At 45.1% G+C, this 27,819-nt stretch overlaps 1 protein-coding gene across 4 annotated transcripts in view; it reads right to left on the bottom strand.

The window, feature by feature from the left end:
• RNF220 (ring finger protein 220) overlaps positions 1-23,683 on the bottom strand; it is a 263,034-nt gene extending 239,351 nt beyond the window's left edge. The window contains exon 1 of one of the 4 annotated variants that reach the window (XM_069589626.2): positions 23,038-23,683. In XM_069589626.2, the coding sequence (XP_069445727.1) occupies positions 23,038-23,662 (625 nt within the window). In that variant the 5' untranslated portion in view covers positions 23,663-23,683. The remainder of the gene's footprint in view (positions 1-23,037) is intronic. The other 3 variants (XM_069589647.1, XM_069589658.1, XM_069589637.1) reach the window with 3 other exon arrangements.
• Positions 23,684-27,819: the final 4,136 nt, after the last annotated feature.

Here is a 27,819-nt window from a genome sequence, read left to right as displayed (position 1 = left end):
TGTTTGTAACACCCTAAGGTACCCTCAGATACCCTGTTCTCAAGGCTGGAACTACATCAAAGCTCCAGTAACCACTGTCTCATGTCCTGCTATCCCATGTGCTATGCTTAGTCACTCAGTCATGTCTGACTCTTTGAGACCCCATGGACTGTTGCATGGGGCCTGCCAGGCCCCTCTGTCCGTGAGGATTCTCCAGGCAAGAATACTAGAGTGGGTTGTCATGCCCTCGTCCAGGAGATCTTCCCAACCCACGTATCAAACCCAGGTCTCCTGCGTTGCAGGTGGATTCTTTACCGTTTGAGCCATGGGGGAAGTCCAAGAACACTGGAGGTAGTCTATCTCTTCTCCAGGGTTCTTCCTGACCCAGGAATTGAACCAGGGTCTCTTGCATTGCAGGCAGATTCTTTACAGCTGAGCTACCAGGGAAGCCCGCTAACCATCATAGTCACTATTTAGTGAGTGGTTACTGTATATCAGGTGAAAGTGAAAGTATCAGTCGCTCAATCCCACACTCCTCTGTCCATACGCTTTCCCAGGCAAGAATAAAGGAATGGGCTGCCATTCCCTTCTCCACGAATCTTCCTAACCCAGGAATCGAACCTGAGTCTCCCACATTGCTGGCAGATTCTTTACTGTCTGAGCCACCAGATCAGGTACCATGCTATAAATATATTATCTCACTTCATTTGTTCAAGGAAACAAAAACATGAGTTAGCTATTCCCATTTTGCAGACATGAAAACTGAGGCTCAAAAAGTTTAAATGACCTGCACCAAAGCAGCACAGCTATTAAGTGCTCAAGCTGTAACTAAAACCCAACCTGTTAAGCATCAACGTCAATGTTCTTGGCCTAACATCCTGTCATGCAGCATCTGTTTGGTTGCAGTTTTGCGGTTTTTAAAGACAGTGCTTTATACATTTGTTTATTTAGTATTTATTAAGTACCTACTATGGGAAAGGCACTGTGGCGATTTCAAGAACTGTAAGACATGATTCCTGCCCCCTGTTCTACTGTGGCTACTGCCTTTTGACAGCGGTCCTCTTTTATTGGCACTTACCTTCCTTCAATTGGTTATTCGCATAGCACGGCAGCCTGAGTAATCTTTTTAAATGATAAATCACAACATGGTTATTTTACTGTTTAAACACTGTGTCCTCCTGTTGCATGGCATAGGAGGCATGTGGCCTCCTAGAACAAAATGATCTAAAAGATTCAGAAGTTGAGCCCCTCCCCAGTTCATTTCCTCTGTATTCCCCCAAGTTCACCCCATCCTAGCCCTCCAACTTTCTCTGTGCTCTTTCAATGAGCCAACACACTCTGCTTCCAAACACTTGTGTGATGGTCACCTAATCATCATTCATATTTCAATTTAAACATCACCTTCAGAGGTATATCAGGCATATTTGACACAGCATAGTTTTTTTTATAACAATCATGTCATAATCAGGCACAAACTATTTTTTGATTAATTCTTTAGTTTTAATATAAGTGATTAACAATTTTAAAAGAATGTTTTATTTTTAAAGATTTTCTAGCTCAGTAAACTGTTCACTAGATGAACTAAAATTTGCACAGACCAAACAAAAACGTCACTCACCTCAGTTTACAGCTTGTTTCACTGTTCCAAAATTTAAACATAAATGAAAACACCAAGTGGTCACAAAAAATTGAAATAACAATTAACATGCTCTCATTGTTTACTGTGAATATGCTGTTCACATGCAGAATATGCAGTATATATAGGACTTGGGAATAGAAACTGCCCTGAGTGAGCTCAGATGTTGCTGAGCTCTTAGATGCTTTCACTTGAAGTGAATCTACAGCTGTTGGGGCCCACAGTGTAACTGGAAGTTCTCCCAGGTCTTCCTTATAGAACACAATGTTTATTAAAGAATGAATAATAGAAAAGGTGCAGACTTGAAACTTACAAGCGTGTGTGCATGCTAAGTTGCTTCAATCCTGTCCGACTCTTCGCAACCCTATGGACTGTGTAACCTGCCAAGCTCCTCTTTCCATGGGATTTTCTAGGCAAGAATACTGGAGTGGGTTGCCACTTCCTTCTCCAGGGGATCTTCCCGCCCCAAGGTTCGAACTTGCATCTCCTATGTCTCCTGCATTGGCAGGCAGGCTCTTTACCACTAGGGTCACCTGGACGCCCTGAAATTTACATATGTAAGATTAAAATTCAAGAACCACAGCAATCTTTCAAATCCTAGACCGACAAAAGGTGCTTTCTGAGAGAACCATTTTATAATCAACATTGTTTAAAACTGCCAGCCTGGTATTTAAAAGTACATAAACTTTTAGTTGATTGTTGTTTTAAAATTCCTCTATAGGGTAACATAGCTAAATTACTCCCCTCACAAATGCATACTTCACTATCTTATCATGATAAAAAATGCTGCAACGGGGGAAAACCAGGTATTATGGGAATAAAAACAGGGTTAAAGAAGTAGAAAAAGAACCAAAGGAGTATCATGTCCCAGAAGCCAAGGGAGGGGAGTTCCAAGAAGGATGACGTCATCAATTGCATCCAGTACTATAGAGGACCCCTCCCGTGAAGCAGGTGCCAAGGCCAATGGGAGGGCCCAGAGACCTCCCTCCACTCCATGGGAAGGGAAAACCAAGGCCTCCTTCCTCTGGCTGCCATGTAAACTAATTCAGAGGAAACATTTCTTTTTTTTTTTTTTTTTTGAAGCTGTATTTTACTTTTTTTTTTAATTTAAATTTATTTATTTAATTGGAGGCTAATTACTTTACACTATTGTATTGGTTTTGCCACACATCAACATGAATCCGCCACAGGCGAACACGTTCCCCATGCTGAACTCTCCTCTCACCTCCCTCCCTGAACCATCCCTCGGGTCATCTTATGCGTGGTCTTTACCATTTCTTATCATCGGTGAGAAAGATAGATGTGGACACATATTGAGCCAATGGTAGGTGTGTTTTCTAGACCCTAAAGCTGCAAAGAACTGCCAGTGGACAGTAAGGGCCCTGATGGCGCATGGAGGAAAGAGACCCCACTTAGAGGATGGTGAGGGATAGAGTCTTCTGGCCCGCTCCTATGTGGCCACAGTGCCCCACAAGAGAAGCCGATCTTACAGAAATGGCCACAAACAGAGACAGTTAAGTGGGACTCCACGTACCACTCACATCTGTCCTCTGTCCACCCCACCCTGCTCATTTAAAGAAAGTGGCATCATCGGACCACCTTTAAGTCTCTTCATTTTTGAACCCCTGTCCCCATATAGCTCCCAGACCAGTCTATACTTTTGGGACATTGAAACTGAAACAACCATCAGTTAAACTTTTTACAAACTAATTCAGAAAAGAAAATTAATAAACAACAACAAGAAATCAGACACTTGCCCAGAAATTGTGACTATATATCTCATACCATTTGGCCATGAAAGAAATGGAACCAATTAGTAATTAGTTCTAGAACCAGAGGAATCATTCAATTTTATCAATTCATCTCTCCAAGATTCAATCTTTAGACGCTAGGTTATGGGTCTGTCCCATAATATAGTCTTCCAGATTGTCTTTTTAAAAATAAACCTTTAAGAATAGCTTTTAGATTTATAGAAAAATTGCAAAGAGAGTACAGAGAGTTCCCAAATTCCTCACACTCAGTCTCCCCTATTATCAATATTAACATCTTATTTTAGTATGGTAATTTGTCATAATTACTGAGCCAATATCAATACACTATTATTAACTAAAGTCTATATTTTATTCAAATTTTTAGAGTTTTATTCAAATTAATGAGTTTTTCCCATTAACAAGGGTTTCCCCATGGCTCAGTGGTAAAGAATCCGTCTGTAATGCAAGAGATGCAGGTTTGATTCCTGGGTCAGGAAGATACCCTGGAGAAGGAAATGGCAACCCATTCCAGTATTCTTGCCTGGGAAATCCCATGGACAGAGGACAGGCCATGTGGTTGCAAAAGAGTCAGACACGACTTCGCCACTAAACAACAAATTTTTCTGTTCCACTGCTTCCAAATTATCTGTTTTAAATCATAAATCAGATTTTTAAATTATAAAAGTAATGTATGCACGTTAACTATTCAAATACTACAGAAGAACATAATTAAAGTATTAATCCTACTTCCCATCTCAGTCATATTCCTCAAAGGAGATACTGTTAGTAATTTCTTTTTCAAGAGTTCTATATGCATATACAAAGATATATACAGAGGCTCTTCTTTTCCATACAAAGGGGTCATATACTTCTCTGTACCTTGTTTTACATATAAGCACATATGGCCCTAACTCATTTTAAAAAACCACTACCTAATATTCTATTATATAGATGTATTATAATTTATTTTACCAATAAATGCATCAGTGTACATTGTTTCTGGGTTTTTTTTCAAATTACAAACAATACAATAAAGTACATACTTCTTTATGTACTTGACCAAATACATGTAGGATAATTTCTTACTGTTGAATCTCATCAAAGGATATTTGCATTTAAAATGTTCATAGGCAAATATTGCCAAACTGCCCTCCCAAGAGACTATACCACTTTATACTCCACTCAGTGCTGTGTATGGGATCCTGTTTCCCCATACTTTCATCAGTGGCTATGTTACAAACAAGACATGTAATTCCTTGAAATGCTTCAAAACTTCCATTGTCTTCCTGCCTCCTTCTTCAGGTTTTCTTTCTTTTTTCGCTTTCTGGTCACTTTCCGTTTTCTTCCTGCCTCCCTCTGTGAAAACTGTCTTATATTTTTTCTACATTTATACTCCTGATACCCTTTCCTCACTTTACTAATAACTTCATTTTTTTTTACAACTTCATTTTTTATGCTCACAAAGTTCCCCTAAAGTTTCTCTGCAGCTCATCATGATTCAGTAAAAAAAAAAAAAAGAAAGAAAGAAAAGAAAAAACAGACTATTCTACTCTCTCAACCTGCTGGCCATCCAGAACCAATAAGGCATGTTAATAGGGAAACTCAAAAATCTTTAACCTGGATCAAAATATCAGAAGGAATAAATTCATCCTGCCATAATTCTGAGGGAAAAAAACATCAAGAAGAATTCTGCATTGTTTCCTTGCTAGAACTTAATCTGTTATTTTTTCCTATATTCCACACCTGGATTTCCTCCCTTTGAATCAACAGTTCTTAATTTTTTATTCACTACTCTTTTGTGTGTGTGTGGCTAGAATTGGAATGGAGGCAAAAGTTAAGGTGGAAGGAAAGAAAGAGAGAAAAAAAATCCCAAAGCAGTTCATCGAAGCACAGGAACAAATGGGCAGGAAGGGTAGTGGGGAGGGGGCAAAGTACAGCTCAGGAAAAAGCCAACTTAAGTCCTCTAAGAAAAGTTCTATACTTTGGCTTCATCACCATTCCCTTCACTCCTGAGCTCTGAAAACAGAATCATGGGGTAGGAATGGGTTGGATGGTAGGGCAGAATGGAAGAGGGAGTGAAAGCATCTTGTTCCTCTAACCCCACCCACCATCCGCCACTACCCCCAACTTCTTATCCAGCAAAGCCCTATGCACCATCAGGAATCAGCTTAATAGAATAAACCACTTAGGGCTGAGGCTCAGAGAAAGTCAAAGACCCCACAATCTCCTTGCCTATTAAGCTTCTTAGAAGTTAGAATGCTGCTAAAGAAAGTGATATTGTGGCCAAGCTACTTAGAAAGAACACAAAGATGCTAAGTTGGGAAGAGGGAGGCCAGTTTGGGGGTTTACGAGCATCAATATATCCTTAACTACAGATGATGGTGGAGACTGAAGTGGGAGCAAAAGTGGCCAGCAGTGAGAATGGGGCTTTCAGAAGTCTTCAAGTCTTCCAGCTGAGATTGAGGAGAGGATATTTGTACACTACAAATGGGATGAAAATCTGGATAGTAAATAAAGGAATATTTTTTCCTTAGGATAAAGGGGAAATTGGGCTTCCCAGGCGACACTAATGCTAAAGAACCCGCCTGCCAATGCAGGAGACATAGAGATGCAGGTTCGAGCCCTCAGTCGGGAAGATCCCCTGGAGGAGGGTGTGGCAACCCACTCCAGTATTCTTGCCTGGAGAATCTCATGGACAGAGGAGCTTGGCAGGCTATAGTCCACTGGGTTGTAAAGAGTCGGACACACTGAAGAGACTTAGCACACCAAAGGGAAATCAATCAGTCTTAAGCTTCATGTAAGTAATTAGACAATAAAATAAATCAAGCAACCTGCAATAGTTCCTTCCTAGCTCAAATTTCCCAATGATTCTAGGCATTCTGCCACTCCCTTATCCTCTCCCCAATATAGCTGGCAAAGAGCCCAGAGGCTCGCTATCTCAGTGACTGGCAGGGCAGAGGCCAAGAACAAGACTAACCAGGGATTCCCTGGAGGTCCACTGGTCAAGAATCCACACTGCAATGCAGGGGACACCGGTTTGATCTCTGGTCTGGGAAAACCCCACATGCCATGGGGCAACTAAGCCCGTGTGCCACAATTACTGAAACTCTAGCACCTCTGCTCTGCAACAAGAGATGCCATCATAATGAGAAATCCATACACTTTGACTAGAGAGGAGCCCCTGCTGGCTGCAACTGGAGAAAGCCCACATACAGCAATAAGATCCTGCATAGCCAAAAATTAAAAAACAAACAACACAACAGTAACCAAACCTTTGATCCCAAAAGAAAGTCCTGATGGCTCACTGTCCTTTCCTGGGTAGGAGTTCTAGTTATTTCCACCCTAAGCCTTTGAGGGTAGTTAAAAAGGGGAATCATCATCAGGTGATTTCGAGCCCTCCTCACCCCAACCCCATTTAAGTGGAGTCAAGAAGGAGGGACAACATTGTGGGTACCAGGAATATCAACCAGGAATCTCTTTCGGCTATAGAAAGACCTGTCACAATCTGTACAAACCCATAAGAGATCAAGGCTCACCAGAATCAGTATCCCTGTAATGTTACCAAAAGCAGAGGTTGAGGGTGTGGGGTGGAGGGAAAGAGCCTGATTCAAGAGACTCCACATCTGTGCTCAAGCCCTGGTAACAGTGATTCTAGCTAACATGTATTAAAGGCTTAGTTTTCGCCAGGCCCTGTCTTAGGACTTGATTTGTATTTTATATGAACTCATTTAACCCTTATAATAACCCTCGGGGATTGATGCTGTTGTTCAGTGATAAGTTGTGTCCGACTCTTTGTGATGCTATGAACTACAGCACACCGGGCTCCTCTGTCTTCCACTATCTCCTGGAGTTTGTTCAAATTCATGTCCGTTGAGTTGGTGATGTTATCTAACCATTTCATCCTCTGCTGCCCTCTTCTCCTTCTGCCTTCAGCTTCAATATCAGTCCTTCCAATGAACTGCCAGGACTGATCTCCTTTAGGATGGACTGGTTGGATCTTCTTGCAGTCCAAGGGACTCTCAAGAGTCTTCTCCAACTCCACAGTTCAAGAGCATCAATTCTTCAGTGCTCAGCCTTCTTTATGGTCCAACTCTTACATCCGTACATGACTACTGGAAAAACCATAGCCTTGACTATACAGACTTTTGTCAGCAAAGTGATGTCTCAGCTTTTTAATACACTATCTCCGTTCATCAGTTTTTCTTCCAAGGAGTAAGCGTCTTTAAAAGGGGACTGATACAGTGCCAATTCTACTTTACCCTGAGGAAACCGAGGCACAGAAGGGTGAGATGTCACTGTCCTGTCTCAGGAGCTGGCTCTTCTGAATTGTGGTATCTGTAAAGTGCAGAGTATCCCCAAAGCAGGGCCTACACTGCAAGAAGCACTAGGACTCAGCAGATGCTGAAACATCTTCCCCTTCCCATCAAGCGGAACATTGGACACACTGGTTTTTGTTCTGGTTTAAACCATAACTAGTACATTCCAGGCAACACACTAGGCACTGACAACAGAGATGACACAGTCACCACTTCACAGAACTCACAGGGTAGACACAGTGACAAAGGCTTGTGAAGGGCCGAGCAGATGGTGCCTAAGGGCTGTTCACTACAGGAGACTTTGAGTAAGGACCCAGCCCGACAGATGTAGGTGTGGTGCTGAGAACTGTCCCCCATGGGTGAGCAGGATTCAAGGATTCTTATTCCCTCACAAATCTAACCCACAGACCTCCCTCTCCTGGGGTTTATCCTCCTTCTCATCGGCTCTGGAGCCTGACTGCCTGGATGTGAATCTCATCTCTGCTATTTCTTGCTGTTGTGACAATGAATATATTGCTTAAACACTGGGCCTCAGTTTCCTCATCTGTAAAATGGAAATAACAATATCCATCCCATAGGGATTTTATTAGGATTAAATAAACAATTGCCTGTAAAGCACTCAGAGTTGGGCCTGACACCTAGAAAGCGCTCCAAAAGTGTTATTATTCTTATTAGGAGCAGCCTCTGCGCCTGTCTGGGCCCGCAGTCATTCCACTCGCAATAAAAAGACTGAATTTAAACACATCTGGTACGGTTAGTTTAAGGAGGATAGGAAGTCTCTGGGACTAAATAGAAGGAGAACAGTTCCCTTGAGAGTTTGGAGGAATAACCCTGGAACTTGTTAATTAAGATCTTGTTAATGAATCTGCTTGTTAATAGTCTATTAAATAATCACACAATGAAGTTTACCGCACAAGTAAAGCCTTTTTCAAATGCTTGTTCTTTCCAATCCTCCTGGCCCAGCTCTGACTTCTAAAGCTCTCCCTTAAGGGCAAGCCCTTCCAAATCCTTCCAATCTGACAGGGGCCTCTTCATCTTGTCCTGCTCGCCTGGAGAACGCCTGGAGAACAGGGCTGTTCTCGCAGCCTAGGAAAGGTCTCCAGGGCAAAGCCCTCTTCAATTTGATTCTGCCCATCATTCCTTAGGCCAGGGCATTATGCCTCTGAGCCAAAACATTTCCCTCCAGGAAGCAGGAACAGAGTCACTGGCCCTGGAAACCAAAAAATAAAGGCACTTTGAATTTTGTTGAGAAGAAAGGCAGAAGGCACATTCCTTTCAGTGGCAATCTGGCGAGATAAAATTTCAGTGGAGGTGTCACAGATCTGTGACAGAAAGGGGCCTGCCAACCTACGTTCACAAAACGTCTACACAACTCTTGTCCCAAACCTCCTAGGAAAATAAACAGCTGTAGCCAGTGTCAGGGAGTGCAGCCTCTTCTGGAGCCAACTTCAAGGAAGTGTGTCAAAGGGCTCCCTCCAGGCCGAACACTCAGGTACTTCATAGATTATTGATACTTTGGTCTCCCATGGCCATTCTTCTCTTTAGACAGATGTTCTTGGAAGGGGAAGATGTATATATTATATATATACACACACACACATATGTATATATATATATATATCCATAATACATTGTATATCATTTATATGGTTACTTTTAGAAAACCAAAACACATCTGTATTATCTTCTCTGATTCAAGATGCAAGAGATGCAGGTTCGATCCCTGGGTCGGGAAGATCCCCTGGAGAAGGAAATGGCAACCCACTTCAGTATCCCTGCCTAGTGAATCCCACAGACAGAGGAGCCTGATGGGCTACAGTCCACGGGGTCGCAAAGAGTCGGACATGACTGAGCGACTTAGCTTGCCCACACACTTACAGTAGGGCAAGGATTGTCTGTCACCTCTCATGGTATATAATATATAGGAGCTGGAGCCCAGAGAAATGAAGCAACTTACCCAAGGTCAAACACTAGTAAATGACAAGACAGAGAATCTGGCTCTGCGATCCTGTCCTACTGCTGAGCTGTTCCCAATGCCTCTATTGCTTGTCATCACCTCCCACTTGAAAATGAGCCACGAGGTGCTCAGCCTTCGGTGGATCCTGTGTGGTTCTTCAGACTGTCAATGCATAGAGCCAGATGGTAATGCTCAGCATAACTGGGCCCAGAAAACAGAGATCCAGGGTTCACTTACTCTCACAACAAATATTTATTAAGCCAGGTGCTACACGAGGAGAAATAGTGGATAGAATCACACAAGGAGATGGACAGGAATCCTCGGAGGCAGGACAATTAAGCAAATAATTACAATACAAAGTGATGAATGCTTAAGAAGGACGAAGTATGTTGGAAAAGAACACCACCCCAAGCCCATTCGCAGGGCCGAGAGCAACCACTAGCGTACAGGTGTCTGCAGCCACCTAAACATTGAACCAGGCCCCTATGTCCGGCTCATTTAACCTCCTGCCCACTGGCAGCTGCCCCCAGAAGGGTTAAAGCTTGAAGCACAGAGCCAGCCTGCAGGTGCTGATCACCAATGCTGCCACTGCGAAATTCCTCTCACCCTTATTTCCTTACAAACTTACAAACGAGCATTTCAGCATAAGAAATAAGCCTCGGGGTTGGGGGAGAGGAGATAGAAGGCTGGCAAAAAATACTCTCCAGCCCATTCTCAGCAGTATAACAGCAGTGGAAGATGAGCTGGCTGGAACCCAAGGAGCACTGAAGTGCACACCGGCCTCCCTCACATCTGGCTAAGCACCGCCAACCCCTCCGCTGGGCTGCCTCATAATTACAATGCCGCCCAAGAAAGGGGAGGTCTGCGCCCATACCGTTAGCTGATCGCCAATAAAGGAGGAAAAGGGAAACAACCATAGGAGGAGCGAAGGCAAAGGGGGTACCCGGAGGCAGCTGGCCAGATTTCATCCACAACAGGCGACTGGAGAAGGTACCACTGTGGGCAGACCCCGGGTCTTCACCCTTACCACCTCTGGCCCCCTGGGTTTGTTCCCTCCCCACTGCCTAGCTTTGATTCCCCTTCCTCCAAAGTCACACTCCTCTGCCAAAGCTTCCCTCTGAGTATTCTCACCCTGGAAGAGGGGTTCATAAACTTTAAGGAGAATCACCTACTTGTTCAATATGCAGATTTCCAGGGCATAGTCCCTGTGATTCTGATTGGCAGGTCTGGTGTGGGCCCTAGGAATCTGCATTGTAAATCGCATTCACCACCACCCCAACGCCAGGCCACCCCCTCCTCCTTCACACTGGCAAGTGATCAGGACGCAGGTGGTCTTTAGATCCCATTTTAAGAAAGCAGCCTTGGGGATTACTCCTTCTCTTGAGATCCCAGAGCCTTATCTGTCTGTTATTTTACATTATCGTTTATTTCCTCCCATGTACATGTTAACTACTCACCTTAACCATAAGGCCCTCAAAAAGAGGAAGTATCATCTCCTGATTCTTCGACTCCCTTGCAAACAGCGCCGAGCACAAGGCTCTACATACAGAGCTCAGGAAATGCTGTGGATATAGACCACGATGGTGATAAGAGGCTTTGGGGGAAAGAAAACCACAGCAGAGATGGCAGAGTCCCGCGGCCCCGGTTGAAAGGAACTGATGTTAGTATGCCTACGCGTGCCAGGCAAGGACAACGGTTGGTTTCGCCTTCTTTCTTTCCTTCAATAGTCTTGGCACTATACTCCTAACCTCCGTCATGAAAGTCAAGTCTGTGCAATGTACCTCCTACAGGAAACTTTGCCAAGAAATCCTGCCAAGAATCCTGGGTGCTATGTGGCTTAGTTTAATGGCCAGGAGTACTCTGGATCTTGAGACCCATCAAGTCTTCAGGCAAGGCAAGTATAGAGTCGAACAGGAACTCTAGGATAAAACTTAGGGCCCTTGACCTACCCCCTAAACACCATTAGGGTCGAGGTTGTCCTGCATTTGGCAAATATTTCCCAAGTGGCTGCTCCATCCCAAGCATGGTTGTGGGTGCTCGTGGTTCTTAAGATATATGTCATCAGAAAGTATTTGCTAGTGATTGATCTTTAGAAAGCTACTTTACAAGAAAGATCCTACATGATGCTGAGCCTCAGAACCATATAAGCACCAGACAGACAGTCTCAAGAATGCCTGGCTATAGGATGAAATATAATAGAGATCCAAAGTCAGCTCTGAGGCCCTGGCAGAGAGAAATCCTATTCTTACTCACCATCATGGGGCTTTCTTGCCTGGAGAATTCCATGAACAGAGAAGCCTGGCAGGTTATAGTCCATGGGGTTGCAAAGAGTTGGACATAACTGAGCGACTAACATACACACACACACTCACCATTATGAGTAATGCTTGGCAGCTCTGGAGTTCTTTCTTCCACACTCAGATGCCATACTTTGTCCAGAAAACCAAACTGTCACACCTAGCCTCTTTGAGTGACCCCCTGATCTTAAGATATCAGCTTATCCCATAGTTTCCCTTTAGAAAACTATCCCTGACTCATAGACAAGATTAGGTGCTTCTGATTCTAACCTCATGGCATTTTACATTTCCTCTATTAGAGTACTTTTCACGACATCCTGCAATTGGTTGTTAAGCTTCCAGCTCCAATAAGGCAGGGACTCCAATCTTTCTTGCCTATCATCATATCACCAGCACCCAGCACAGTGTCTGGAAGGACACAGGTATTCAGAAAATAATAACTGAATGATTAAATAAACTAATGAACATATCATACTATCAGATGGAAACTGAACCATGCCTCCTGTACTCTGCCATAGGTTTATCCACATGCATGAGTGTTCAGTCGCTCAGTCTTGTCTCTTTGCAACCCTATGAACTGTAGCCCATTAGACTCTTCTGTCCATGGAATTTTCCAGTCAAGAACACTGGAGCTGGTTGCCATTTCCTCCTCCGGGAGATCTTCCCGACCCGGGATCGAACCAGCATCTCTTGCATCTCCTGCATTGGCAGGCAGATTTTTTTTTTTACCACTGCGCCACCTGGAAGCCTCAGTTTTATCCACAGTGCCACCTAAAAACACCCTCGATGAGCAGCACCCTTCCTTCTGCAGTACCAGTATTTTACAGATGTGGAACAGAGACTCACAGATCACCCCAATAGAGATTCCAGAAGCTACTTCCCATGATCTAAGAAGGACACAACATTCCAAAGTCAATGTAACGTCACCGAGAGCCTGTTAGTTACACTTGCCAGAAGCCACAGTACCAGCTGGATGGTAAGATCTCTTTCAAGTCATTCAGTTTCTCAGAGACCCAGCTTCTTCATGAAGATGATTTTGGGTCCTTCAGCAGTAGGGACTCTCTTCGAATAAAGAAACAATAACAATAAAGAGCTACCCGCCCCATGAAGGGAAGCTGGGAGAGGAGGGTAGCGTTTACAAGGAGTCATCTCTACAGCTAGGAAGGGGTTAAGCACACATGTCTGTCTGGACCTCTTACCCGTAAATCAGCCTTGACTGCTGCTCAGGCTGAATGAAGCCCCACCAGGTTGGCCTGTCAGGAAGGAAGCCCATGCGTCCAGACTTTTGTTGTTCTAAGGCTTTTTTTTTACATTTTACTGCTCAGGAAGGAAGCCAAAGCCTAGGCCCTAACTGCGGTCCTGCTGATTACTTACCCTCGCATGCACTGCTGCCTTCACCTCCCTATCTACCTCTCAGACCCAACTCTTTCCTTTCCTCGAGTTCCTTCCTAACCATGACTATGGCATTGGAGCCTAAATCCCAGACTTTTCTCCCCTTCTTTAAAAACTGAACATTAACATTCAACATTTCCCTTCTTACTTCCCATATGCCTCCAAGTCTGTGAGTAGAAAGAACTGGGGCCTGGGAGAGAGGAGAATGGGTGCTCTATGATCTATGGAGACATTATGGCCCTCAAAGTGACCAGAACCCCTTCTCTTAAACAGAGCCATGAAGGAACTGATGGGGATTGAGGTATCGGACAACTGGCCTCCAATGGCTATTTCTGCTACACACGTATTTGAACAGAAGCCTTTTCAACTTTGAGCTGTTATATTCAGATAACAGACCCAAATCCAAGGTCCTCAGGCAGAGGGTCAGTCTTTCTCACTCCTATCCTCCTACTTCCCAACTCTCCCACTGACAGGCGGTCAGCTTCTGGTGTTCCCAAGTCCCCTGGGGCTTTCTTTCTACAAAGAGAAAAACACCGAGTTTATTTGTGCGCTCAGGGTAATGGACAGCCTTCTTTTACTCCTAGGAGAATGCACAGAGACACTATGGAAGAGGTCTGTCCCCGCCCAACTCTGCCCTCCCCTTCCCCTGCTAATCCCTCCCCAGTAGCCCCCCCAGCTCAGTCCTGCTGCTGTATTTCTCTCCTGACCTACAAGGCCCCTTCAAGCCCCATCCTAAGCCTCCCCCAAGCAGAGACAATCCATCATGCTGTGGGACTGTGACACACACAGATGGGGGAAGGTTCACAGATTTCTCTCACATAGGCGAGAGGGGGAGAAAGTGCTTGTATAACTTAAAATCTGAGGAAATATTAGAAACTCTGGGACTTTGAATTCTAATACTAGTCAAATACCATTATAGCAAATCTGATTATATATGGCCCAAATTTCTAGCACACACAAATTCTAATGACCCATCTATTTCAAATAATATCTGATAATACAAAATTCCAGAATAAGACAATCTGGTGAGATTTGGATTTTCTAACCTGGGCCACTAGGTTAGATATTTAGCCCTAGTTAAGTCCCTTCCTGGCTCAGAGACTCAGTTTCTTTAACTGTAATATTACCTTGTTTCTCAATAAAATGAAGGGAGAAAGGGGTCAGAGGGCCACCAGGGCTAATCCTGGTGGATGGATAATAATGCAGAGAGGTGAAGCAGCTGCTATCACAGAAAAGAGCTGAGCCTCTCTCCCTCCCCTCTTTCCACATCACCATAAGCCATGAGTGCATGAAAGGATCCTACATACATGCTAGCCATTAATGACCCTGTGTTTGACTACATCAGTGCTTCTAACAAGGACGATTATACCACCAGATTGTCCTTGAAATAATAATAGTCATTATGTATTGAACACTTAGTATGTGTGAGGAACTGTTCTGAGCATTATTAGTTTGCTTAATCTCATTCAGTCCTTCACAACAACCCTTTTAGGCTGTGTAATTCCCACTTTACAGATAACAGTACTGAGGCCCAGAGAGGTTAAATAATTTGCCTAGGGTCACAGAGCAAGTAAGCTAAAGGGTCATGATTTTACTCCAGAGGCTGAACTCATAGCCACTATGTTATATTGCTTCCCTACTTTTGATCTGTAACAGCTTCAAGTTGAGGCTCAAAGGGGCAAACACAGCATTTATCCCTCTAACAGGTATTTATTATGCTAAGCCATTCTGATTCAGTTTAAATCAAACCCTGAAAAGCAAGATCAAGTGAGAGCAGTATAGGATTAGCTAGCACCTAAATGGGAATCATATACCTGAAAATAAAGCAAAGGTCTCTCCAGGGCTGGCCCTTGCCCCCTCCCTACAGCTTTCTGACTGTCTGCTGCTCTAAGATGGATGCAAAGCCATAAGTCTCAGCCTACAAATGAATTTCAGTGGAAAAAGACAACCCTCATCTGGTGAGTCACATTCAGGCTTACTGGGCTTGATTTCTCATGAGACTGTACCAAAAGGTTCCTCCTTCACACATTCAGGTCTAGACTTTCCTAAAGCTCCTTGTCTGCTGAACAGAATGCACTGGACACAGCGCCACGTTCCCCCACCCAAAACACAGCTTTCATTTCCTCTGGGTCATCTTCGATCAGAACACATTCCACAGAGAAAACTGACGGTGAAATGTCTGAATTGCCAGATGGTTATATGTGTTTACAAAACCCACATATCACTTGTCTGTTTCCAGCTCCAGTCAGGATCCAGGTAGAAACTTTTTTTTCCTAAAATACACACAAAGCAGATCTGTATTTGTGGACTCCATGATAGGGGATGTGATGCTGTGGGAAAACATTTGGGAAGGGGATAGACTCTAATCTTAGGTTTCTAGAGTAAAGAGAGAAAAGCAAATTTTAAACTGCTTTTTAAGTTATGAAAGATTTTTTTAACCAAAATAATCAACAAAATAAATCTATATTTGAGAAAGGTAATTGCACATATGTCTTGAAAAATTGCCTACCTACCTTTATCCTTATCAAATCTCAAGGCATATAAATTCTTCCTTTCCTCAAACCACTATACCTGTGGGACAGCCCAGTTTTCTGGATATTATCTAGAGTAAGGCTGAAGTGTGACAAATTGATGAAAACTTTAGAAATCAGATTATAATCACCGCCATCAATTTATTCAATACTCAACTAACACTGAACCCTTTGCTGTGATTGGTACTGATTTAGTGTAAATTTTTTTTAACACTAGCAGTAAAATGTGATTGAGATAATAGAAAAGTCTGATCCATTGGGTAAGGCTGTAAGGGTATGAATTATTCCTATTTACTTAGCATCTACTAGATTGACTGATTTATACCACAGCCTCTCATTTCTCCAGGCCTAAACTCATAGCCCCAGTTCAGGATCTTTTCCTGGAAAAGGCACAACAAAGTGACTAAGTAGGTGAAAGTTCTTTTGCAGAAAATTCTCCTCCTTGCCCCAAGAAAGAGATATTTAGGAATTTCCACCCTGGAGCACATACTTTGAGGTTCCAAAGGATAAAATCACACTCTGTTCAACCACAAATGCCACAAATTAAATGACATTAAAAAAAAAAAAAAGGATTTAAGGCATTTTAGCTGCTATATAGCAATGTTATCCTGAGGTCTGCAGCTCATCCCTCTCTGTTGTTGCTGTTTAGTTGCTTAGTCATGTCCAGCTCTTTCTCGACCCAGTGCACTGTAGCCCACCAGGCTCCTCTATCCATGGGATTTCCCAGGCAAGAATACTGGAGTGGGTTGCCATTTCCTTCCCTAAGGGGGTCTTCCCCACCCAGAGATGGAACCAGCCTCTCCTGCATCTCTTTTTAGGGAGGGTGAAATGGCACTGGAGAATGTAGCTCAACTGTCTGAAGGGAAGATTTGATTCCAAATATTATTGTTAGTTTGGTGTTGAAATCCTGTGGGTTTTACAATAAAATGTATCATCACTCTGAGTCTCAAGTATTTATAAAGAGTACCTTCCAAAATGTATTCTGATATTTATTGACCAGATGGATGTGGTTAAAGAGTTAAAAATATGAAAATCCATCATAAAAATATAACTCGATTAAATGTACTATCAGTCCAAATTCCGAGTATTTACAAAAACTAGTTCAACGTGTGCCAATATTTATTAACCAGATGGGTGAAGTTAATAAGGGTTAAATATAAGGAAAACCAATATAAAAATATAATTCTATTTTTCAGTTTCCTCTTCCCTGCCTAATGAGGAAAGGGGGTGGGGAGGGAGAGCAACTTTTGTTATTTGGATACAATGTGTGTTTTTTGTTTTCAAACAAAAAAGGGCCACCAAATAATCAACCTGGGGCCGCTGACCGGAAGGCAGCCCCGGAAAACTTCCCGTGGGAAGAGTTCCAGAAATTGCCGCGACATTAACGAACCCCGCTGTGCTGGCTACGAGCCTCGGACGGTCAGAGGCTAAGTCCACTCGCCTCGCCCGAATACCAGCCATCCTGGCGATTCACGAACCCCGGGACTTGGGAAAACATTCCCCGACTTGAAAAGCAAGACGAACGCGGAAAACATTTCGAACCTACGTGAGAAACCCCAAGTCCTAGGGTGCCGAGGGCAACGCTAGGTCCAGATGCGCGCGTGCACACACGTCCATCCTCCCGGCTCCCGCCTCCCCTGGCCTCGTCCCCCAGCCCCCTCCCCTCGCAGTGTCCCCTAGCCTCCTCACTCCGCCACCCACCCCTCTGCACCTCCCGCCGGGTCCTGGATCACCCGGACCTCCGCGTGGTCGCGCCCCCTCCTAGGTTTACACCCCCGCCCACTCCCTCGCTCCGACCCCATCTCTCTGCTGCTCGGACGACGTATGGGAAACCCGCCCGGGGCTCGGTTCTCAGCGCGACCTGGAGGCGCTGGGCGTGGAGGGCGGAGCGGGGGTGGGGGACCCGGCGGCCCTCGGGGCGCGGCCCCCGGACCCGGCCCGCGGGGGCAGCTCCCGGAGTTTTCCCGCAGTCCGGCCGAGCGACGGCGAGGTCACCAACATTTCTGAAACCACTTGAACGCCATCTCCGTGACGGAGGCTGGGGGAGGGGGGTCCTTTTCAAGTGAGCCAACGGGGCCCACTCTGTGGTCCTTCTTCCCTCCCCCGGGCCGGCCTCGCCCCTCTCCGCGCCCCCTCCCCCCAAACGATCAATTACCAGCCACCCTTCTGCCGGGAGCGGCGAGGGGCTGGCTGGCGGCCGCGAGGAAACGGCAGCCCGGATCACTTCTGCATGACAATTGATGGGAGGGAGGGCGCGAGGCGAGGAGGGAGGACGGCTGCGGTGTCCGTTTTCTCACCATGGTGATTAGGCATTCCGGCCGTGCGAGGAGGCGGCCGCCGACCAGAGCGGCGCGGCGTGGAGCGAGGGCAGGGGAAGAGAGCGGGAGCGGGAGCGAGCCCAGCCGCCCGGCGGGCGGGCGGGCCAGCGGCGCGCCGAGCCAAGCCAAGCCAGGCCAGATGGCTCTGCAGCCATCAGGGACTGCTCCCGTCCAGCCCGGCCCCACTTTAGCTGTGCAAACATTTCTTTATCCCAACAAGACAATTAAACCCAGCAGCATGAAAAGGAGTCTCCATGACTGTGTTGGGAGCGAACAACCAGAAACAACCACACACATCACAGGAGTTCTTGCCCCTCCCCTCCCCCCACCCCAGATGGGTAAGGAATAGGGACTCCGGGAGAAGCCGGGTGCAGCTGAGCCGACAGTCGACAGTTGGGCTAGGTCTGGGCAGTCAGCACAGCGGGAACCATCTGACCCATCTCTGATGATGTCCATGCCCTTTCAGAGTGGTCATCTGCTCCAGCAACGATCCAGAAGTTGAGCCCAGTGACCTGAGAAGTGCCCCCAAACATCCTCTCCACCAAGAGCAATTCTCTTAAAAGCTCAGAGCAGGGTCCCTACCCACCCCAGTCCCAGAGCCCTTGGGATGTAGCCCCCTAACACTCCAATGATGCAGCCAGCCAGCTCCTTTCAGGCTGCCCTGGGCCTATGTGGGTTCAGTTGACGTGATTCTTTTAGAACATAGGGTTTTCAATGATAGGTGCCTTTGGAAAGACACATCTCAGAGTACAAAATACCATCTCCTTCTCGGCGCTTTTCAGATTTGAGTGACTTTTTAAATATATCAAAGATGAGAGCAAAGCACAACATCTGGAAACTGCATCTGGGAGCATCCAGGCTCCCTGACCACAGGGAAGGGTCAGGAAAGAAGGCCACCTGAAGCCAGTGCCCAGTACCCACCTCTGAGGTGAGCCACAAGGCAGGGCCCATCATGGCTCCCCAAGGGCAGTTCCTGTCCCTCTCAGCCCTCAGGGTGAACATGCATCCTGGCCAATTCCAATTTGGGCTGAGTGGATAGACTGGCAGGCTGGCCAAAGACTGGGTCTCCCACAGGCATTGGGCCCTGGAGTGGCCTATAGAGAACAATCAGGAAATGCACAGGATAAGAGCCAGAGTGCTCAGGGGGTCATATATGTATAGATTCTAGTACAAAGCAGCAAAGAAGACCTATTTTCCCTTTTGTTGTAAAGTTTCCTTAATGAGGAAATGTTTATTTTAAAAGCCTTGGGAAACATATCTGTAGACACTTGGTATATAAGACACACGTGGACTATTTGTAATTGGTCCATAAATTTTCGCATCATTTCCCAGGACATGGACAAGGAGCCTTGGGTTCAGGGAATGACAATAAACAGGAGTTACCTCAGTCCCCTTCTTGGGGAATCATGCATCCTCCATGAATGGCTTCTCATCAAATACTTCTATTTCCAGGGGAAATAAGTCAGTCCTGTTGAGTAAAGCCTTCTTTTTTCCATAGAGCCCAACACCTACCTCAGGAATCACCTGTGATGCCAGGTAGATGAACAGCAAAATGGAATCATCTATTAGGAGAGATAATACTTTACCCAAGGAGCTGTGTTGCTTTCTACAAAAACAGGTATTTAACCACAAAAGAAATCCTTCCTATCAGTACCCAGATTGAAGGAAAGAACACGTGAGCATTACACCATGTCTGCAGGCCCTTCTTTCAAATGCTCTCAGATGTGGACATATCTGCATATGGATGCAGTGTGTGAGCAGGGGGTGGCTGCGACAGTAAAAACTGTCAGTGTTTCCATTGTAAAACTGATTTTTTCATTGACCTAAAACTCAGTCATAAAACTTCTACTCTAAGGGACACACACACCCGTACTCACCCCGCCCCCTCAACAAAACCCTCAAGCTACATGCTTGTTTAGGAGATTTACTGTTGGATTTAATTATAGCTTCTCTTACAGTTTGTGAAAAAAATTTTATTTATATGAAGAGAACTGAAAAATCAGTCAACTATATCAAGGATTAGCTCTAAATTTTAAGAATTACAAAACCTAAAATATACATGGTTAATTTTTGGCAATCTGGGCAAAAAGCCACAGTATCCTATCACTGTGCTCTTGAACACTTTCTGTAATCTCTTTTCTTGCCTCCCCACCCCCGCCCCCTTACTGCCCCATCTGCCCCTCAAGCACTCCCCTTGGAAGCAGTCTTGTATACTGTCACTCGATTATCTGAGAAATATTACTTATTTCAAAACGGTTCTGTAGGGAGGACCTGAAAGGCATCTAGTGGGAATAATCAGGCCTTCTAACGGCCCTTAAATATGTATTTACATAAAACAGACCATAAATATTCTGACACACGTCGGCATATGACAGCAGGCAAGAAGGCTGCAGCAGACTTGGTCACGGTGCCTCTTCGACCCTTCCCTACAGAAAAATGTTTCCCAGCCTTCCAAAACTCAAAATCCGAAGCACAAATGTTCCCCAGGACAACCCTTGTGATGGTTGCTACCCCACCCAAGAGAAGGAAAAGAGAAAGGAACACAAATCCAGGGTTATCACAAGATAACACTCTCCCATGCACTTTGTGCCTTTATTTCTCATTTAAGATCAGTCACAAATGCAACTCTAGATAATGTGAGTGGACAAACATTCTACACTCAGGCATGCCTATAGATCTAACATTTGTTTAAGAGGAAAAAAGAGAACACAAAATACTCACTAAAGGAAGGATGTTTTAAACAAAAGGGGGAAGGGCTCAAATTTATACAACACTACAATTTGAAATAAAGAAGTTTCCCCACCCTTCTGATCAGAATCTCATTAATTTCAAGGTCAGAATTCCATTTCACTTTGGGAGACAGACTCATTTAATTTTTCTCCACCCAGGCGTATTCCTGTCTGAGGGATCCATCTCCATGGGGGATGACACCCCCACACGAGGCGAACCAGGCAAACAGAAGAGTTATGGCTTTGACACTCGGAGGGGAATGGATATCCGCGTCTGTGAGTTCTGACTCGACTAACAAGCTTCCTCCTACTCTGGGGGTCTGATACAGGTTTGGGCTAAAAAATGGAAAAATGGAGACAAGCTGGATTTGTTAGGAGAGAAGAAAGGTTTCTTGATCTCCAGGTGTTACTTTGTGGCATGTTAGTTTTGAGAGGGTTTCATTTTCAACGTGTGTTTGGAGAAAAAAAGGAGCAGACTTGGTCACACCCGAAACCAGGGCAGTTTTGGCCAGAGGTCAGGTTAAAGCTCGCCTTGATCACTTGCACATTGACAAATGAAAACTCAACTAAACTGAAACAGACAGACACAACGGCATTCAGCGAGTATATGCCCAAAGCAGGATCATTGCGAGCACGCACGCACACACGCACACACACACGTCAGCTGTACAGAAAGGGGGAAAGGGGGAATAGGAGCTAAAGCAAAAGACAGAATACAGGCAGTTGTGCTGTCAGATACAGCCTTCTCCCTGAAGTGGGGAGGTCTCAGGCTTACAGACGCTGACATAAAAGACACACTCGCAACATATTTCAAAACCAAAGAGCGATGGATTTACAAGGCAGGTTGATTTTATGATGACTTTTATTGAAAAGGTACGCTGGGTTTAGGCAGATGCCTTTTAGCGCAGGAAAGTTAACACAGTGCCTAATTCAAGGAGACAGCCTGAGGAAGCAGTGCCGACAGGGGAGAGAGCAGCAACGTCTCTATTACTCTCCTCGGCGTCATAAAGAGAAGAGAAAAAAATGGCATTCGTGATGGTGGCTATAGAGAGGACTGGGGAGCACAAAAAACCGAGAAGAGGGAAAGCAAACCTCAAATGTAGTTTTCTTAAGAAAATAAAATGGAGCAAATCTTAGAACAAAGGGTTGGTTGGAAAAAAAACATCCCCAGTTCATAAATTCTCACCAGGCTTGAAGAAAACTGCTCTGTGGGGGTCTACGCATAGTCCAAAAGCTTCAAAACACAATTATTTTCTGATTACATGAGAGGTGAGGATGGCAGGGTTCAACATTCCTAGTCTACAAGTTCCAAGCAAAGGTTTAGCCCCAACTATTAGTGAGTGTAGCCAGAGCCCATCAAGGCCCTTGGAGAATATGACAGAGCTGTTTCTTAAGCAGAAATTGGTAACAGTTGTGAGCATCAACAAAAGAAAAAAAAAAAACAGCAGTCACATAGACCAACCTGTCTAGTTCTACAAGGGAGCCCCAGGATAAGCACCCAGCAAACCTGTTAAATCCCAAGAGAACTTGGCTTTCTAGCCTCGCGATTGCAAGGAAAACACAGCTGTTTGAAATGCTTTATGGTGATTGACGACACCTTTGTCCTTCTCTGAAAAATAGCCTGATTTGGACAAGGGCTGAGAGTTGTGAAAATAAAATCACGTGGAGTCTGCTAGATGTGGTACAATGGAAAAGCTAAAAAATAATACCGAGGTCAGAGAAACATAATGAGGAGAGCAAAGGGAAGAGGGATGGACGGGTGTCTTCAGCGGCCCCCCTCCAACACACAAATTCCCTAGGAACCTATGCTTACTAATGAAATGACATTCACTCCGGTATATGTACGGCACCCCCCTCCACTCCAGAGTCCCCAGAGAATAAGCCACTCGTGCCCCGGAAGGAAGGGCAGTGCAGGCCAGCATGCCTCCAGCTACCTTCAGAAAAACGTTTCCTACAAGAACTATCAATGCTCATTGACAAGACACAAGTAAATGTCAGCACTCCACAGCTCCTGAATGGGAGAGTCAGCCCTTCCCATTACAAGGAGCATGAAAAATGCCACCGACCTGTTGAATACTACTGTAAGGCAGGGCCTACTGGGGTTAGGGGAGGGCTGCACCAAGGTACTTACATCTGTCATTCCGATCTTCTGGGCTAGATGAGGCTTCCCGATCTGAAATGAGGCCAGAGACAGCAAAAATCTTCTTCCCAGTGTCGTCAACCTTAAGTGAACCGGGGGAGCTAGATGGCAGCTGTGTCCCAAAGTCATATTCCTTGCCATCTGCATCTGAGAAGCGCAAGTGGGGAGACTCTGTGTCATGGCAGTTTTTAAGTCGCTTGGCGGGCGTGAAGGCTGACTGATAACTCTCCCGGTCCTCAGTGGAAGCAAAGGGACGGAAAGCCCCCACTCCGCTGTGATTCAGCATACTGATTGGGGTGCAATCTAGATTTGGGGGAGCAAACTGCGGGTGGAGATGTAGCAACGAAGGGGGAAAATCGCGATTGGCAAAAGTCCCTGGTACCCCACCTTGCCGATGGTACATAGAGGCAAAGGTGTAGGAACCATTGGTGAACGGAATATGCACGTCCTTGTCTACTGAGACAGGTACACCGAAGGGTCGTGGCTGCTGACAAGGGATGGATGCATCACGGCTGGCCTCAGCCGTGGACGCCAGGACCATCAGGGCTGGGGATGCCAGCGGGTTGGGGAGGTAGGATGAGTTCTCCATCTTGAAGGCTGCCCGGTGTAAGTCCATCGGAGTCTCTCTCTATGGCCCGCGTCACACAAGAAGCAGTCTTCCCTGGGAGGGAGTGGCACCTGGGAGCAGGGCAGGGAGTATTACTGGGGCATCGTCCCCTTTTAAGACCTGTGGAAACAGCAAAGAGGAAAAAAAAGGGGGGAGGAAGGTCAGGGGGAGGAAAGACAAGGGAAACCCCAAGTGATTGAAACACCATCCTTCTGGCTTACAGATGCTCGGGCATGAGACACCACAGGCTTTAGGAGCCAGTGGGCAGCAGCATCAGACCATTTTCATTCAGGAAAATCAATAGACAACTTACTGTGATGTACGCGTAGCTGACTTTGGTCCCTACACGTTCCGGGTGAAATGCGCCTGAGCCCAGCAAAGGAAAAAAAAATCATAAAACCTCCAAATACAATATTCCCTGAGCAAATGAGCTTTGGAAGGCCAAGCCACCCAGTAGATGAGGTGGGGTCTCTATTTTAAAGGGCCTGCACCTGCATACACCACTCATGACAGGCCTGATGTTCAAACAGAGGCCAGGTTCTACTATAAGACCCCTCTACATTTGCATCCTCTCATCTTCCCTAACAATGCTCGGAGACTGAAAAACCCCTAAATCAAGCACATTTAAACCATGAATATCTCCACATGTTAGTTGGTACAAATCGTATGTGTGGATAAATCACACATATTGGCACATACATAAACACACATCTTCATGTATCATCTAAGTCTCTTTCCAGAAAGAAGTACTATGTGAAGAAACAACAGCAGCATTATTTTTGATCCACACCCCTCTTTAATCACATAGGCTTTCGCTTTTCTGAGAAGGAACAAAACCTTCATCAATAAAGCGCCTGCCATCTCTGACAATATTTAAAAACATAATGGGTGCCTTTGGCATATGTTACGGGGAAACGTCTGTCTTCCAGGGGCAGCAAAGAACGGATTGGTAATTTTAGTTACTAATGCACTCACTCTTAAGTAGATTTGTAAACTGCCTTGAATTTGCCATTAACATTTAGAGCAAAATGTTAACAAAATTTCTGACTTATTTTCCTCTGCTTATTGGCCCAGTCAGAGTTGATGTCCGCTGAAGGCCCCTGGAACAAACTGGAGTTCAGAAAGACCTCCTTCAATTTCCCTTTTAAATTTAGGTTGTACATTTTCATAGACACTGATCCTGTTGCAAAATTTATTTTGAGTAAGGGTGTGAGAAGGGCTGTAGATGAGTCAGGATAACATAAGATGAACACTAGGACTTATTAGCTTCAGAAATATACTCTAAATAAAAACTTAATGAAACTCAAAGTGTAACCAAAAAGCACCATCTGTTACAAATTATAACCTCTAAACTAACAATCATGTCTCAAATAAAATTTGTCCCCTTCAAAAAAAAAAACCATCTAGATAAAGGAGTATCTTTGCTATTCCCTCAAACAGAGAGATCTCAGCTAAGCACTAGATGAATCCTCCCGGCTTAATGCAGTGCATAGAGAGTATTTCCTTCTCCCATCCTGTAGCAGACGTGTCAATGACTGTTATTAATTGGGAAGATGAGTGCACACCATCAGACTGCTTCCTCATTTGGCATCTTTCCTTATAGACATCATTGCTAAATTACCAGATTATGTATCTCACATTAACGGATTTTTCTCTCTTCCAAATTTTAAATAACTTTCCTGTCAAGTTATAGCAGTGCAGGGAATGATCTGCCAAGGACAGCCAGTTAGCCTGACAAGTCTGGGAATACTGTTCTTGGCTGTTTTCAAGTCAGATTAATGGTCATACAACATGGATGCTCTGAAAGTGGGTCCAGGGCTGTTCCAAGGGTTCTAAGCAGCTCCTCACAAAAGAAATAACGAACTACTTGTCTGTCACACAGGCAATACTACATGAGGCAAGCTGGAGAAAAGGGCAAACATAATACACTAGGGGTGAGGGGTGGGATTTTTTCCCCAAAAATAACCATCACCCAGAGGATTCGCCCTTCTATTTTTACTTCCTGGATCACCTCATTATGTTAAATGAGTTTCATAAATTAGTAATCTGGCGACAGCACCGGACACTCCAACAGAACACGGTGAATCACTCAAACCTGGTTATTCATTTGAAACTTCATTATACTGAAAATAAATCAACAATATTTTCCCAGGCCACATCTCTTTTACTCTACTGTGTGGGCGTTGGTCTCTGTGGGGGAAGGGGGGGTGCCGGTTTTCTTTTCCTTTTTCTTTCTTCCCCCCCTCTTCACATTAACAACTTGTATAGATGAGGCTTCAGCAGACCACAGTCATTATGAAAATCTATAGTTAATACACTCCCAATGTCAAAATGTCATGGGTTTAAACACAGAACCCCAAATAAGAAAACTAACTGACCCTCTTAATTAAAAAAATATGGATTGTAAGATAATCAGCTTGATGGAGCATTTGGGGGACTGTAAAGAGCCAGGCAAAGGGAAAGTAAGTAACTGTTACTTTTCTGCCTCTATGCTGATTTTTTTTAATTTAGCACTTCGTGCAAATCCAGATTAAAATAACTCCAGCTATTGATCCGAGCAGTGGAATTGACATTAATTTTAGTTCACTTCTCACTTTGCAAAGGGATCAATAGGAAGTAATAACAGCTGACATCCCTGCTGAAAGGAGGAGAAAGAAGGGCTGAAGACAGAAATCGAAAAGCAACCAAATAAATCATCAGCTACTTTTCCACGGCATCAGACAAACTCCAAACAGATTGCAAAAAGTCTTTGTTGAATTAACTAAACAAGGAGGAGGGATCAATTCACGAAGCTAAATAAATTGTCTAGCAGGCAGTGAGGTTGGACTGAGGGACCAACAAATATTGAGTTTTAAAAATCTCAAATCCTTGACGTGATGGTTTTGGTTTAGGAGTGTCTGTGTGGCAGTTTGTTAAATCACACATCCGACCCTGGTTTAAAGTGATTACAAAACGCCAGCTAACTGAATAATTAGTGAGATTACTAACTGCGTTGTTAAACATGCCAGAACCAAGACAAATGAAACGAAGAAGGTGACGTTTGGAATGTGAAGATGTCTGAAACTGGGCTGATGCGCAGCGCTCCTCGCTCTCCCGCGCGAACTAGCCACTTTCGCGTTGAAAAACCGAAAGCCAGAGAGAAAGTCTCAGAGAGCGGGCAATCTCCCACCCCAGCCTCTGACCATCCCTGTCCAGGGTCTGGGCTTCCTGACCCGCGCCCTGGATCGGCGTAGAAGGAAGCTCCGCTGCTGCTGCTCCTGCTGCAGCCCGGAGCCAAACCCACTTGTAAATGACTGCCACAAAGAAAGCTGCAAAAGCCTCTTTCCCGGAGCCCGAGCTCTGAACGCCCACCAAACTACGACTCTGCCGGTAATTAAATCGCACACACAACCCTCCTCTGCTTATTACAACAGGTGACATTTTTGTGGTCTGAACCATTTCCAAAAGCCAAGAATTAAAATAATAGAACAAATTAAACGATATTTTCCCTTTGCATAAATAAACTTTTAAAAAATTAACAGGCAACTTAAAAAGCAAAGAACAATGGGAAATGGGGCCAGGGTAGTGGGGGGTTGTTAAGAACTCAGGAAAGTTTTTTTTTTTTTAAGTTCACAGACTGCTTCGCTGGAAGAGAATTCCCGCACACTAAATGCCCGGGGGGTATTTGGAAACACCGCTCTTGCAGAAATTTTACCGCCATCTGCATGAGCTCAGGAAGCAGAAGGCTAACCTGGTTCCACGGCTGGGGCCAACGCCTGCGGTTCAGACGTGGCTGGGTATCCGTCCCAGATTTGGATCCCGACTCAGGTCGGACTTGGCCGGCGGGTGACCATCTGGCCAGTCCGAGAGTGCGGGCCCGCGGGGCCGCGGGTGCACAGTTCGGTCGCTACATCTTCACCGGGAAAACCCAACTCATTTAGGGAAAAGGAAGAAGTAAAGGCGAAACCTACATAAACTTAGGGCCGACGCAGAGCCGAGCCCACCAGTCCTCGGCCTGACCTCTCGGTTGCCTTTGCACAAAGAATACTTTAGATCCCAACAACCTCCGCAAGAAACATGTTTGTAACTTTGGGGAACCAGGACTCCGGCCGGGGAAGAACCGCTAAATGCGATGGGCCCTGGTGCGCGGCTGGGTCTGACCTGCGGGGCTGCAGCTCGGAGGAGAC

The sequence above is a fragment of the Ovis canadensis genome, chromosome 1 (assembly GCF_042477335.2).
Source record: "Ovis canadensis isolate MfBH-ARS-UI-01 breed Bighorn chromosome 1, ARS-UI_OviCan_v2, whole genome shotgun sequence".
In the NCBI taxonomy this organism is placed as follows: domain Eukaryota; kingdom Metazoa; phylum Chordata; class Mammalia; order Artiodactyla; family Bovidae; genus Ovis; species Ovis canadensis.
The sequence above is the reverse complement of the archived record's forward strand: the minus strand, read 5'-3'. Positions and strand labels throughout refer to the sequence as shown.